The sequence below is a fragment of the Hylobates moloch genome, unplaced genomic scaffold (assembly GCF_009828535.3).
Source record: "Hylobates moloch isolate HMO894 unplaced genomic scaffold, HMol_V3 SCAFFOLD_9, whole genome shotgun sequence".
In the NCBI taxonomy this organism is placed as follows: domain Eukaryota; kingdom Metazoa; phylum Chordata; class Mammalia; order Primates; family Hylobatidae; genus Hylobates; species Hylobates moloch.
Window position 1 is genome coordinate 1174905 of NW_026652284.1, and position 13887 is coordinate 1188791.

Sequence of the window (13887 nt, forward strand, 5' to 3'; positions counted from 1 at the left end):
AACAGCAGGTACTCAATCATGACGAGCTAAGCCTGATTTCATTACGACAGCTGTGAAAGTTGCAGGTACCAAAATGGAACTACTTCCACCAATCCCTAAACAAATGGAGTCGGGAGGCCACGAAGGCGGAGCTCTCATGCAGGAATACCGGCAGCAGGCCTCCTCACAAGACGCTCCTGCAAGTCCTGCACGTTTGCCTGTAACCGGACTCACTGCAGGAAAATTCCTCAGGACTGCAGTATTCCAGATAAGCAGCTTGCACAAGGACGTCGGCCTGGTAAGGCTCTCTCCAACAACGAGCTAACGCCCACTCCTGCAGCAAGCGCCCACGACCACTGGTTTTTGTTACAAAACAACTTTTGTGAGCTCATCTGTATTTTCCCCTTCGCCCGGCCCTCTCGGATAGGCCTATGATCTGTCATGGCACGAACACCCTAGGCTGCAACCCCCTGCGATTCCCAGATTAACTCACTTGTCCTGGAGAGCCTGCCTCTGGGTTTCCTTTCAGGTTGACAGTTTGGGAGCTAAAAGGACCACGTGAGGGGTGCAGCGGGGACAATCAGCCAGGTTCTCAGGGCCCTTCTCCGGAAGTACGCAATATCTACAATTAAGAAATGAGAGGCCGGGCGCGGTGGCTCAGGCCTATAATCCCAGCACGTTGGGATCCCTAGGAGGGCAGATCACGAGGTCAGGAGTTTGAGATCAGCCTGGCCAACATGGTGAAACCCCGTCTCGACTAAAAATACAAAAATTAGCTGTATGTGGTGGCGCATGCCTGTAGTCCCAGCTGCTCCGGAGGCTGAGGCAGGAGAATAGTTTAAACCCTGGAGGCGGAGGTTGCAATGAGCCGAGATCGCGCCATTGCACTCAGCCTGGGCGATGGGGCGAGGCTCCGCCTCAAAAAAAAAAAAAAAAAAAGAAAGAAAGAAATGAGAAACTAGCAGTGCATTGTTTAGAAACGCGGAGACTTCTCTCAGGAGAAAGCGAGAAGCAAGCGTCAGCCTCTGGGGTGCAGAACCCGGGGCGGGAGGACGAGCCCGGACTGCCGTTTCTCGCTGTGTCCAGGTCTGCGTGACTCAAAACCCTGGACCGGGCCCGCACCGGTGGAGTCGGAAACAGGTGGCTGCGGCGCGGCAAGTACCGCCAGTGCCAGCGAGCGCGACGTCGCTCCCAAGCCCCCGTCTCTATGGCAACCGAGTGCGTCTAGGGACCGCCATTGCGCAGGCGCCCGGAGGCTAAGCCACTCGGACCCCAGCTGCGCCACGCAGGGCAGGCAATGCCGACGCTCCCGCGTGACGCACTTCCCGTGCTTGTCCCGCCCATCCCCAGGGCGGGGGCGTGGCCATGGCCGCGGCGCCCCAGCGGGGGCGGGCCCTAGGCTCCCGCCGTTGGGGTCCCACAGTTTCCAGCCGCCGCTCTCCTCAGTGCCCGGTGGGCCAGGAGGGCCTGGGAGCCCGAGGCCGTCCCCAAGTCGCTCCTGGGTCACTGGCGCGATGCGGGCCGTCCTCTCGGCTGATGGTGCGTGCGGGCGCGGATCAACTCCCCTGGGCCTCTGCACCGCCCCCGAGTCGTGCTCCGCTCTGGCAGAACGCGAGCGCCGTCCGGGTCCCGCTCCCGCTGGTCCAGCAGCCCCGGGCAGGACTCGGCGTAGGGTCCGCACGGGATAGGCTGGGGCTGCGCGCGCAGCGCCGCCGCCGGGCCTCCTGGGAGTTGTGGTCCGGCCACCCGCGCGGGACTCCAGCTCCCGTCAGGCCTCGCGCGGCCGGGGGCCGGCGGCGCTGGGGTCGGCGCCGGGGTCGTTGTCTGGGCCGGGTGGGTTGCGGCGCGCGGCCGGCGCTCTGGCCTGGCCTGGCCGCCGCTGAGCAGTCGGGGCCGGTGGGTGGCCTCGCACGCCGGGACAGACCGACAGACGGACTGGCCGGCAGTCCCGCGCCCCCGAGCGGAGCGGGCCGGACGGAAACGTCCGGGCAAGTTGGGGTCGGCAGGTACTGCGCGGCCCTGGCAAGGTCTGGCCGCGGACAGGGCCGGGCGGCCTCCGCGAGCCACGGGCACGAATGACAGGGGGCGGGGCGCGCTCCGGGTGGGGGTGCCCGCCGTGCCCGCCCCTGGCCCGCCCGTTCCCCTGCGCTGGCGCCCGTGCGCGTCCTGGAGCCTCCTGACGTCTGCGAGCCGCGGCCGCCAGATCCCAGGCGCACGCAGTTACGGGCCTGGCGCTGGCGGCTCCTGCGCGCTCAGACCCCAAGGAGCCCAACCGGGCAGGCGGCGGCCCTGGGTGTCGCGACCGTGGGGCCGAGTGGACTTGGAGCCGGCGGGCAGCCCCGGGGGCATACAGGAGACCGAGCCGCAGGTCGAGGTGCTAACTGTGCATCTTGGCATCTCCCCTCGGCCACAGAGTTGGAAGCCCAGCGAGGCTAGAGGCCAGTCCCAAAGTCTCCAGGCATCAGAGCTGCAGCCCAGGAACCTCAAGGCGGCCCGGCGGGCGACTGGACGGGCGGACAGGTGAGCTCTTGATCGTCCGCGGCCTGATAGTTTGCACTTGGCGCTCCCACCTTGGGGCTCCGTGGAAGCCACGTCAGAGGGGCTGTGTTTGTGTCTGAGCATGCATGCGAGTGGAGGGAAGTGGTGAGTAATCCCGCGTCTCCCCTCTGAGTTCGGAACCCATGGAGGAAAAAAGCAGAGGTGTCAGACAGGCCCCTGATAGGCACCTGCAGGACTGGGGCAGAGCGGCCGCAGCGCAGGAGCGCCGGCAAGCCTGGCCCTTCCCGGAAGGACCCCTCTGTCCGGTTCCACCCTGGCCTGTTGCTTCACATGCAACAAGTGTCTGAATGTGGCTCTCTCCTGGCCGAGGGCAGCCCTGGGCAGTGAGTGGGATGACACCCGAGCCTGCAGGGTGCCTGTGGGTCTCCACCCAGATGGGCAGGATTGGAGGTGGCCGCAGCGCTCGTGGGCTTTCCCCCAGCAGGTGTCTCCATGCTGGCCTCCCCGCCTCAGGGCTTCATCCCACTCGGTGGGCCTGATCTCCCTGGGGCACCTGGAATGTCCATCTGCATTAGCTGGAGCTACTCCATGGCCTGTGGCGTGCCACACCCAGCGGCATTTCGGTGTCATTAGGCACAGCTGGAGGTGCAAGGAGGAGGGCAGTCTCATGTCCAGTCCCAGTTCCATGTAACTTGCTTCTTCTGAATAAAGGCAATTTGCTAACTTCCTCGCTAAGTAGGATTTGGTTTCTATGGCTTTTAAAGCTTCTCCAATAAAATACTTGCAATAAGGCAACTGTCTCCTCCTACGCTCTCCTGACTGATGGTTCGGAAATTCTCCTGCCCTCTGAGAGCTTGCAGTTTCCTGTGAAAAAGAGAAACTAAGAAGCAGTAGAACAGACCCGGTGTCTGCTTGCGTGGTTAAGACGCTAAATCCTGAATGTGTGATGCTGCCTTTAGAAGCCATTTTCCCCAGCCTGGCTTGCTGGCTGCCCGTCTGGTTTGCTGTGTTGTGTCTCCAGTGGCTTTAGCTTCCAACAGGAAAGCCTGGTAGCCGAGCGAATCTGTGACCCAGGAAGTAGCAATTAAATGCCTGGGATGCTGCCTCGAGCCTGGTGTGTGCTCTGAGGTAAGTTACGATTTGCCAAAGCACATCTGTCGCCTGAGTCTTCATGCCCTGACTGCCTCCATCATTTTAAACATCGGGAGCAGCTGCCTGCGGCGGGGTTCAGATGCCAGCCAGGGGCACAGCCTGTGAACTGTGGGTAGATGGCAAAGTCTTGCATTTCTGGCAAAGGAAAAACATTTGGTAACCCTCTGAGTAAATGTCTGACTGGGATGAAGATACCCATTGTGGGGCAGCATCCTGAAGCGGAAGCCTGGGCTGTATGTTTACAAGAGGAGGAGCAGGAGTGGCCACAACCATGTACACCAGGGGCTGCCTGGCCACAGCTGTGGTCTGCTGGTCTGCTCCCTGGAGCCCCTCCACCAGTGCTGGGCTGTGGCTGTGGCTGTCCCTGGTTTGTCTTTCTGAGAAACCTTGGCCAGGTTGGCGTGAGGGTAGGGCTAGCCTTGGACATCTGCACTTTCCATAGCAGCCTCTGGCCCAGAGCTCACCGCTGTGGGCAGGTGATCAGGGTGATCAGGTCCCACGGGTCCCTCCTCTGCACCTGGAGCCTTGTGGGTTCAGAACAGAAAAATAGGAGGGGGCAACCCAGAGGCCTCCTGCTGTCCAGGAAGGAATGGATACTGGACGGGTCCAGGGTGGAGGCAGAGGGAGTGAGGGGCCCTTGGGGGAACATCTGTCCTAGAGGGCTTGATCTCCAGGCTGCCCACTCCACTCCTACCCCTAATGTGGTGTTCCTCACCCGCCTCCAGGAAGTCCTCACCTGAGGTCTGCAGCGGGTGTGCCAAGCGCTGGCCCCACATCACCTGCTCCCAGGCCTGCCCAGAGGATGGGGCCTGTGGCCAGTGCCCTCGGGGTCAGCTTGACCCAGACCCAGCCCGGAACCTGTCCCATGGCCTCAGGAGGACAGGATGGTCAGGGAAGCCCAAGGGATGAGCCCTTTTGTCCGCAAGCTTCCCTCTGAGATGGGCCGACTGCTTGTGCGACCCCACAGCCCCCAACTCTCATGAACAGTGGGGATGGGGCAGGCCCCTCGCTGGTGGGCTGGATCCTCCAGCCCCTAAGCAGGTACACTCTGTCTCCTTTGAGGAGAGACCACCCAGATGGAGGGATACAAGTGCTGGGTCCTGGCTGGGGTGCCCCTCCTCCCTGCGTGTGGAGGTCTCACTACTGCCTCCTGCCCCCACCACAAACACCCCCTAAAGAGGCCTTCGGAGGCAGGTACTGAGCCCTGAGGCCGGGGTGCCAGGAGCCCAATGGCAGGTGGTCTTGGGTGACTGCTGGCCCTGGGGCAATGGTGAGGAAGCCAGGCAGACAGCTGCAGGAAGGAGCTGAGGAGAAAGGCGGCAGAGCCTAAAAAGCTGTTGGCGGCTGGGCGCAGTGGCTCACACCTGTAATCCCAGCACTTTGGGAGGCCGAGGCGGGCGGATCACAAGGTCAGGAGATCGAGACCATCCTGGCTAACATGGTGAAACCCTGTCTCTACTAAAAAATACCAAAAATTAGCCGGGTGTGGTGGCGGGCGCCTGTAGTCCCAGCTACTAGGGAGGCTGAGGCAGGAGAATGGTGTGAACTTGGGAGGCGGAGCTTGCAGTGAGCTGAGATTGCACCACTGCACTCCAGCCTGGGCGACAGAGCGAGATTACGTATCAAAAAAAAAAAAAAAAAAAAAGCTGCTGCCCCCTCCAGAGGGTCCAGGATGCTGAGCTCCTGAGCCTGGGAGCCACCCTCATGTGGTCTGTCTGCACACTGGTGCCGCAGAAGGGTCGGCGGGCAGGCAGGCATGGCTGGAGGCCCCTCTCAGATGAGGCGACCACTCCAGGGCAGTGCCATGCTGGACAGAAGGGACTGCCTTGGAGGTGGGACAGACCCCAGACCCTTGGGGTGGGGGCCCTGCAGGGGAGGCTGTGAGGAGGTGCTGGGTCTATAGGCCCCTGTGTGCTCACATCCCAGTCCCCAGGGAGAGGTGTGGAGTGGGAGCACGCACCCAGCTCCCCTGTCCAGGCTCCTCCCCCTTGTTGGGGCAGCCCTCAGCAAGTGGGGGGCTGGTTCCAGGCACAAGAAGTGAGGCCAGGGAGGAAGCCCTGCCCGTGTTCAGCCCAATTGTGCCCCACCTGTGGTGGGCTTCCATGAGGGACAGCCTCTGGGAGGGTGGGGGTTTGTGGGCCAGGGCTGGAGAGCTGCCTGGCTGTGCTAAAAATACCAGGATGCTGCAGACAGGTGCCAGTCTGGGGCACAGGCCACCCTGTCTCAGGCCGATGGCCTTGGCACCCCACCTCACTGCCCCTGTGAAGTGGGGGCCACTGAGGCTTGATCTTGATTCCCAGAGGCCCTGCTGGTGACCTCCCCGACATCTCTGCCCTCTGCCCATCCCCCCAAGGGCAAGATTTGCCAAAGCACAGGACACATTGGCTCACACATGGGGCGCCCTGCCCCTGTCTTGTTGGAAAGGTCCAATGGCATATGGCTGGGGTCCATCAGCCAGCGGGTCGGGCAGGTGTGGCTGCTGGCCTAGGCTAGGCTGGCTCTGGCTGAGAGTCTGGGCACAGAGACAGAGGGCACCCCCCGTGTGCAGAAGGATCACAGTGTGGGCCAGGCTGGCTCTGGCTGAGAATCTGGGCGCAGAGACAGAGGGCACCTCCCGTGCTGCGGAAGGATCACAGTGTGGGCTAAGCTGGCTGTGGCTGAGAGTCTGGGCGCAGAGACAGAGGGCGCCCCCTGCTGCAGAAGGATCACAGTGTGGGCTCATGGCATTGGCTTTTTTGCGGTCCCAAGTCCTTCATCTCGGTTGCCAGGCCCATCTTGGGGCACGGCAGATGCGTGTCCCCTGCTAGCAAAGACCTCCAGTCAGTTCTGCGGCTGCCTGTGATGAGCCCTGCTCTGGCTAAATGGAGGTGTTTGGCAGGGAGGAGGCCCCAGCTTAGTGTGACCCCAGCTGTGGCCAATTCTGGTGGGATCCTGGCAAGGAGGAGGTTGCATGTGGATCTGGTGGAGGTGGATGGCCTGATAGGGGGTGGGGCCTGTACCCCTAAGGAGCAGTGCCCCTCTCACTTCTCCCCTGGCCAGCAAACTGCTGCGTCGGCCTCCCTGGCCTGTGCCGTTCTGCAGCGAAGGTCCCTGTGTAGAGGAGGCTGGAGTGGGGGATCACAGCCCAGGCCATGCCTCACCCTTCTTGGGTGCTCCATGGGCAAAAGCTGAGGTCAGTGTGTGGATCGTGGGAGCAGGAACCCTGCAGAGCCTGCCCCCAGCAGGTGGCAGAGCAGACAGTGGGGAGCTGCTGGGGCAGGAGGGGGTGACCTCTCTCCAGGACAGCCCCCAGTGGGGTGGGAGGGTCTGCAGAGATCTGGAGAGTCAAGGGTCACGACCAGGGTAGGGCCATGGAGCTGGGCTGGGCGGTGGAACTGTGTCCACCTGGACATGCTCTGGGTGAGGCACAGTCAGCGCTGGGATGGCTGGAAGCGGCCTGTGCTGGGCGGGTCCTCGGGACACGGGGGCTGCCGCTGTCACAGAAGCCTGGCACAAATTATCTCTGGTTCTTGTTTCATTAACTCAGGCAGCCATTCAGTCAAAGCTGAAGCTGGTGGGGTCCTGGCCAAACAGGACGCAGCAGTGCATCTCCTGGGGGCTGCCCTCAGAGGCCCCGCCAAGGGAAATAGTGCCACAGGGGCCCATGGGGAGGGCCTGTGGGTCACCTTGGGTGGTGGCTGGGCTCCTGGCTCCGAGGGCAAGGTGGGACTGCTCTGGCTGCCACTTGTGGAAGCTGATCATGCGGAGGCCCAACCAGGAGGCTACAGGAGGCCGTGGGGAGGGCAGAGCCAGCCGCTTTCCCTGATGGCTGTGGAGCTGCCCACGGGACCCCTCTCCTTGCCTGGGGCTCACTGGTGCCACAGGAAAAAGAAGCCCCTGGTGCTGGAGCCTGCCCTGGCCCAGGCCTTGGTGCACGTCTTGGCAGGGTCTCGCGCAAGGTGAGGGAGGCAGTGTCACCCAACAGGTGAGGCCTCTGGACAGATGAGGCCATGTGGGGTTTCCCTGAAGAAGCAGAGCCCGGCTGCTGGCTGGGGGCTCCTCTCCGTCACTGACAGGGAGAGCTGTGCTTTTAAAACATCCACCTGTTCCTGTGGAAGCCCTCGCGGTCCTGGGCAGGGTGAGGAGGGAGCATTGGAGAGGCCAAGCTGGCCAGGAGGTTTGTGCCCCTGAGAATTAGAGGGAGTCCTGTGCTCCAACTTGCAGCTGGGGCACGGATCGGCAGCCCAGCCCTGCAGGCGGAGTCCTTGCACTGGACTCAGTCTCCGGAATGGGGCTGGGCTCCTCACCGGGCCTTGCTCGGGGGACAACCTGTGGGGCTCAGGCCCCTGAGCCAGAGCAGGCGTGGGGGGCTTTGCTGTGGCCCCTCCTCACTGCCCACCTGCAGCCTCTCCTGGGCCAGGGTGTCTCCTGAACTGGCCTGAGATGCAAAGTGCTGGGCTGCAGTGCTGCCCAGGTGGAGGGCTGGCATGTTGAGACCCAGGCTGGCCTGTGTCCTGGAGTTGGCAGGGCCCCCTCCCATCCTCAGCCACTTCCACCCAGCCTCAGGGGTCCCTCCAGCCTCCTGGGACTGCCGTGTCCCCCACCTCTGCTTCAGGCAGTGCTCCTGGGCTGCCTCCTTTCCTGGCCATGGGGTCCTAGTGGTTTAGTGAAAAATGAGTGCTGGCCCTCCCCTCCCTGAGACAGGGTCTTGATCTCCCGCCAGGCTGGAGTGCAGTGGTGTGATCACAGCCAGCTGTCGCCTTCACCTTCTGATTTTCCCTCTTAATGTTCACATCCATTCTTCTTGTTAACGAGACTGTGCTGAAGCCCAGCATGGTGGAGAGCGGCAGCCCACAGTGACTCACGTCTGCAGAGTGAGCTCTCAGGGGTCAGCGCCCAGATTGGGGATTAGCAGTCCTGGGCCTCGAGCCCTGTGGCTGGTTCCATCCTTGCCTCCAGCAGCCTGGATTTGCACCTTTGTATAAATGGAGCCGCCTGGCATGGCGTTTGCACTTGGCTCCTTCCCACCATCTGCTGGTGAGCTCTGGCTTGTGCTCTGTGTGGCGAGTGGGTCCCTGCTTGGTTGGGACTCAGCCCTGCTTCAGGACCCCGTGGCCACTGAGGACCCAGGAACCTGCCTCTGCTCGAGTATCCAGCCTCTGTCGTGAGTGCCTGGCTTGGCCAGGGCCACTTTTCCGGAGAAGGCTCTGTGGTGCTGTGTGGCCTCGCTGCACTGTCCCTGATGTGCAGGGCCCAAAGCTGGCATCCCCCAGGAGCAGTGTCTGGGGACAGAGATGCCTCCTGGTCCCGCTGGCAGATGCCTGCTGGTCTTGTACGGCGCCTGCGTCGTGTTTGCCATTTTTCTGTTGCGTTGTCTGAGGTTTTCATGTGGATCATAGGAGTTCCTCACCCTGCGTGGACACGAGTCCTCTGAGGGACGTGTGTCAGTGTCTGCTCACATGCCACTGCCCGTCCAACCATGTGAGTGTCTTGGGGAACGGCAGCTCTTACTTCAGTGAAGTCCAGCGTCCAGCTCGTTAATTGGCTGTGGGAAGAGATGGCGGTTTTCTTCCAAGAGCTTTATTTGTGAACTTTTCATGAAGCCCCCGGGCCCAGACCACCCTGATCCCTGGGCCCAGACCACCTTGCAGGTCCCACGCCAGGCTGGCACGGCACCCACCTTCCCCACCAGCCTCCCTGGTGCCAGACTGCGGGTCTCCTTGGGCCCTAGGGCTTGAACCAGCCCGCCTGCCCCTTTGGGCCTCTCCTCTGCTCTCCCGCGGAGCCCACTCTGACCGGGAGTGTCCCGTGGTGGCCTGAGAATACCCTCTACCCACAGGTCCCGAGCAGCCCGGCCCACCATGGACCCCTCTGCCCACAGGTCCCGAGCAGCCCCGCCCAACATGGACCCAGACCCCCAGGCAGGCGTGCAGGTGGGCATGCGGGTGGTGCGCGGCGTGGACTGGAAGTGGGGCCAGCAGGACGGCGGCGAGGGCGGCGTGGGCACGGTGGTGGAGCTTGGCCGCCACGGCAGCCCCTCGACACCCGACCGCACAGTGGTCGTGCAGTGGGACCAGGGCACGCGCACCAACTACCGCGCCGGCTACCAGGGCGCACACGACCTGCTGCTCTACGACAACGCCCAGATCGGTGCGCGCCAAGGGCAGGCGGGACGGGCAGGACCCGGGGGCGGGAACGCCCCTCTGACCCCATCCCACCCCCAGGCGTCCGGCACCCCAACATCATCTGTGACTGCTGCAAGAAGCACGGGCTACGGGGGATGCGCTGGAAGTGCCGCGTGTGCCTGGACTACGACCTCTGCACGCAGTGCTACATGCACAACAAGCACGAACTCGCCCACGCCTTCGACCGCTACGAGACCGCTCACTCGCGCCCGTGAGTCCCGGGCCGCACCGGCTCCTGTGCGGCGGGTACCCGGGCCTTGCCACTGGGGCCTTGGCCTTCGGGGAGGGCGCTGCCTAACCACTCCCAGGGAGATGGAGCAAGTCTCTCCAGAGCCGGGGCCTTAAGCAATGGTGCCATGGGTGGGGCACAGAGGGTGGCCTCTGGGTGGCTCTACAGGCAGCAGTGGCCATCAGGCAGCCAGCATCCCCCAGGGCGGCATGAGACCTCCAGGAGGACAGCCCATACCTGGAGCCAGCCCCTGGGCTGTCTTGGAGGCTGCTGCGCTCTGGTCCTAAGGCATCAGCTCGGGGAGAATCTAGCCTGCTTGGGGCAAAGGCAGCCAGAGGTGTCACCCCGTCCCCTGCATTGTCACCCTTGTCTCTGGCCCTCCCTGCACGTGGAGGGCGGTGTGGTCGTCTGGGGAGTGCTGTTGGCCAGGCCTGCTTTCCTCATTCCTCCCTTCCCACATGCTGAGCCCACCTCTGGGCCTGGCTGTGCCCCAGCTCACTGGGAGGCAGCAGGCATGAAGCGACCGCACCCAGAGGTCTTGCCAAGGGTGGGCCCGGGTGCCTTCCCAGCCTGGCATCAGGGAAGTCCCTGGAGGAACGTGGTCCGCTGGTTCGCTCCAGGCCCCTGAGCCCAGGGGCATTTCCTCGCAGTGTGAGGAGGGTGCTGACCTGCTGGACCGGCCATTCCCGGGCAAGAGCTGGGGCTGCGGAGCCCAGCAGGCTGGGTGGACAGGGGGCCTGCTCCTCTGTGTCGCTCTCCCAAGTGGTTCAGGACAGGAAGAGATGGAGGTTTTCTCCCGAGAGCTTTATTTGTGAACCCTCTTGCAGTGTCACACTGAGTCCCCGCCAGGGCCTCCCGAGGATCCCACTAAGGGGCATCTTCCAGGGAGCGAAGGTGGTGCGAGGCCCCGACTGGGAGTGGGGCTCACAGGATGGTGAGTGGAGGCCGAGGGGCAGGGGTCAGGGCTGGGCTGTGGCTGGCTCATGGCTCAGTCTCAAGGCACAGCCTTAGCCTGCTGGCGGGGACTCTTTCCCCAGGAGGGGAAGGGAAACCAGGCCGTGTGGTGGACATCCGTGGCTGGGATGTGGAGACAGGCCGGAGTGTGGCCAGCGTGACGTGGGCTGATGGTACCACCAACGTGTACCGTGTGGGCCACAAGGGCAAGGTGGACCTCAAGTGTGTGGGCGAGGCAGCGGGCGGCTTCTACTACAAGGACCACCTCCCAAGGCTTGGTATGAGGCTGTCCCACTGACCCCATCAGCCCTCCTGCCTTGGCTGAAGTCCCAGAGGGGAGGGGCTGCTGCCTGAGGCCTGGCCTGCCACCCTCCCCAGGCAAGCCGGCCGAGCTGCAGCGCAGGGTGAGTGCTGACAGCCAGCCCTTCCAGCACGGGGACAAGGTCAAATGTCTGCTGGACACTGACATCCTGCGGGAGATGCAGGAAGGCCACGGCGGCTGGAACCCCAGGATGGCGGAGGTGAGCTGCCCCACCTTGGAGCCCTGTGTGCCCTGCCCTTCCAGCCCTCCGGACCCCCAGCCCCTTCCTCCCCAAGCGTCCAGCCCGACCCAGCCACAGCTCCATGACCCGCCACAGTTTATCGGACAGACGGGCACCGTGCATCGCATCACGGACCGAGGGGACGTGCGCGTGCAGTTCAACCACGAGACGCGCTGGACCTTCCACCCCGGGGCGCTCACCAAGGTGCCTGGGGGGCTGGGCTGCGCCTCATCTGTTTGCTTCTGTAACCCCTTCCACGTACCCACTCAGCCTTGGGGGGTCAGGCAGGACTAGGGTGCCAGCTGTACCCACCAGCCCCCAGCCCTGAAGGAAGAGGAGGGACTGGTGGGTGGAGGTGGGTGGGGTCAAGGAGAAGAGGGGGTTGGGTGTGAAGGGACCCAGAGGAGGGTATGTCTCTGGGAGCTGGTACGACTGGAATGGGCAGGTTAGGGCCTCCCTCTGTGCCAGGATACCAGGAAGGCAGGATAGCTTTGTGGGCGGGAGGGAGGCAGCTGGGCTAAGATGCTCCTGGTTAGTGCTGTATGGGGGCCGATGGGGGTGGCTGGTTAGGACAGGGAGGTGGACGCTTGGCCTAGAGTGGTGGGGGAGGTAGTGAGGGCTGCCTGGGAAGCAGGATGGCAGGGAGGGGGCTGGAGGTGGTGGTGGTGGCAGCTTAGATGGCCCTGGGAGGGGCAGGCCTGGGGCAAAGCGTCAGAGCTCAGCTCTGGATCTGGGGTCCTGGATACCAGGCACCTTTGAGGAGGCGCCGAAGGGAGTCATGAGACGGGCTTGTAGAGTGAGTTCCCTGCATATGAGGGCTCAGGTGGGGCAGAGTGGGCCCACCCTGCACCCCATGGTCCTGGGGTCCCACCCCCACACTGGCTCATGGGCCCTGGCCATGCTGCCTGCTGCTGGTCAGTGTACGGCTTCCCAGGGCCAGCCACCTCGGCTTCACACCTGCCCAGAGCCAGCTTCTGTCTGCCTGGACACTCCTCCCATGGCTCTGGGGCTAGGGACACCCAGGGCTGCCTTGGACACCTGGGGCTCTCGTCCAGCCAGAGCCTCTGGCAGTGCTTGGGGTAGGGGCCGGGGCCGAGTCAGGCCTGCCTGTCTCGTGGAGCTCAGCAGGTTGCCCTCCTGTTCCATGAGCCTGGGCAGCCACACACAGCTGGGGGGGGGCCCCTCACGCCCTTCTTTGTTGATCAGCACCACTCCTTCTGGGTGGGCGACGTGGTCCGGGTCATCGGCGACCTTGACACAGTGAAGCGGCTGCAGGCTGGGCACGGCGAGTGGACAGACGACATGGCCCCTGTGAGTCCCCCTGCCATCCCCGCTGCCCCCACACCTGCAGCCTCCTGTGACCCGCCGCTGCCCCCACACCTGCAGCCTGCCGTGACCCCCTCCCCCCCACCGCAGGCCCTGGGCCGCGTCGGAAAAGTGGTGAAAGTGTTTGGAGACGGGAACCTGCGTGTAGCAGTCGCTGGTCAGCGGTGGACCTTCAGCCCCTCCTGCCTGGTGGCCTACAGGCCCGAGGAGGATGCCAACCTGGATGTGGCTGAGCGCGCCCGGGAGAACAAAAGTGCGGCACAGCTCAGGCGGCCAGTGGGAGGTGGGGCTGCCCCTGGCCACCGCTAACCTCAGCCCTGCCCCCAGGCTCACTGAGCGTGGCCCTGGACAAGCTTCGGGCCCAGAAGAGTGACCCAGAGCACCCGGGAAGGCTGGTGGTGGAGGTGGCGCTGGGTAACGCAGCCCGGGCTCTGGACCTGCTGCGGAGGCGCCCAGAGCAGGCAAGCTCCCGCCCCCATCCTCCCATACTGGCCAGTCGGAGAGTGAGGGGCCGAAGGCCGGGGACTCACCTGCTGGCTCTCCTGGCAGGTGGACATCAAGAACCAAGGCCGGACCGCTCTGCAAATGGCTGCCTACCTGGGCCAGGTGGAGTTGGTACGGCTGCTGCTACAAGCCAGGGCAGGTGTGGACCTGCCAGACGACGAGGGCAACACGGCGCTGCACTACGCAGCCCTGGGGTGAGGCCTGGGAGGGGCCCGGCGGGGCTGAGCCTGTGTGTCCAGCCACTGGGCACGGCGCCCTCCCTCTCCCACTTCCTCTCCTGTCAGGAACCAGCCCGAGGCCGCCAGGGTGCTCCTGAATGCTGGGGGCCGGGCGGACGCCATCAACAGCACCCAGAGCACAGCACTGCACGTGGCTGTGCAGAGGGGCTTCCTGGAGGTGGTCCGGGCCCTGTGTGAGCGTGGCTGTGACGTCAACCTGCCCGTGAGTGCGGCTCCCTGGCCTGGGTTCCCCCTGCCCGTGAGTGCTGCTCCCTGGGTGCCCCCTGCCCGTGAGTGCTGCTCCCTGGGTGCCCCCTGCC

General features: G+C 63.9%; 1 protein-coding gene across 7 annotated transcripts in view; it reads left to right on the top strand.

Moving 5' to 3' along the window:
* Positions 1 to 1301: 1301 nt before the first annotated feature.
* MIB2 (MIB E3 ubiquitin protein ligase 2) overlaps positions 1302 to 13887 on the top strand; it is a 15362-nt gene continuing 2776 nt past the window's right edge. The window contains exons 1-13 of one of the 7 annotated variants that reach the window (XM_032758614.2): positions 1302 to 1518; positions 2393 to 2499; positions 9449 to 9759; positions 9834 to 10005; positions 10851 to 10957; positions 11061 to 11255; positions 11356 to 11498; positions 11628 to 11723; positions 12726 to 12830; positions 12936 to 13098; positions 13173 to 13306; positions 13395 to 13543; positions 13634 to 13790. In XM_032758614.2, coding sequence (XP_032614505.1) covers positions 1345 to 1518; positions 2393 to 2499; positions 9449 to 9759; positions 9834 to 10005; positions 10851 to 10957; positions 11061 to 11255; positions 11356 to 11498; positions 11628 to 11723; positions 12726 to 12830; positions 12936 to 13098; positions 13173 to 13306; positions 13395 to 13543; positions 13634 to 13790 — 2013 coding nt within the window. In that variant the 5' untranslated portion in view covers positions 1302 to 1344. Of the gene's footprint in view, positions 1519 to 1763; positions 1986 to 2392; positions 2500 to 9448; positions 9760 to 9833; positions 10006 to 10850; positions 10958 to 11060; positions 11256 to 11355; positions 11499 to 11615; positions 11724 to 12725; positions 12831 to 12935; positions 13099 to 13172; positions 13307 to 13394; positions 13544 to 13633; positions 13791 to 13887 lie in introns of those variants that run through there. The other 6 variants (XM_032758613.2, XM_032758615.2, XM_032758617.2 and 3 more) reach the window with 6 other exon arrangements.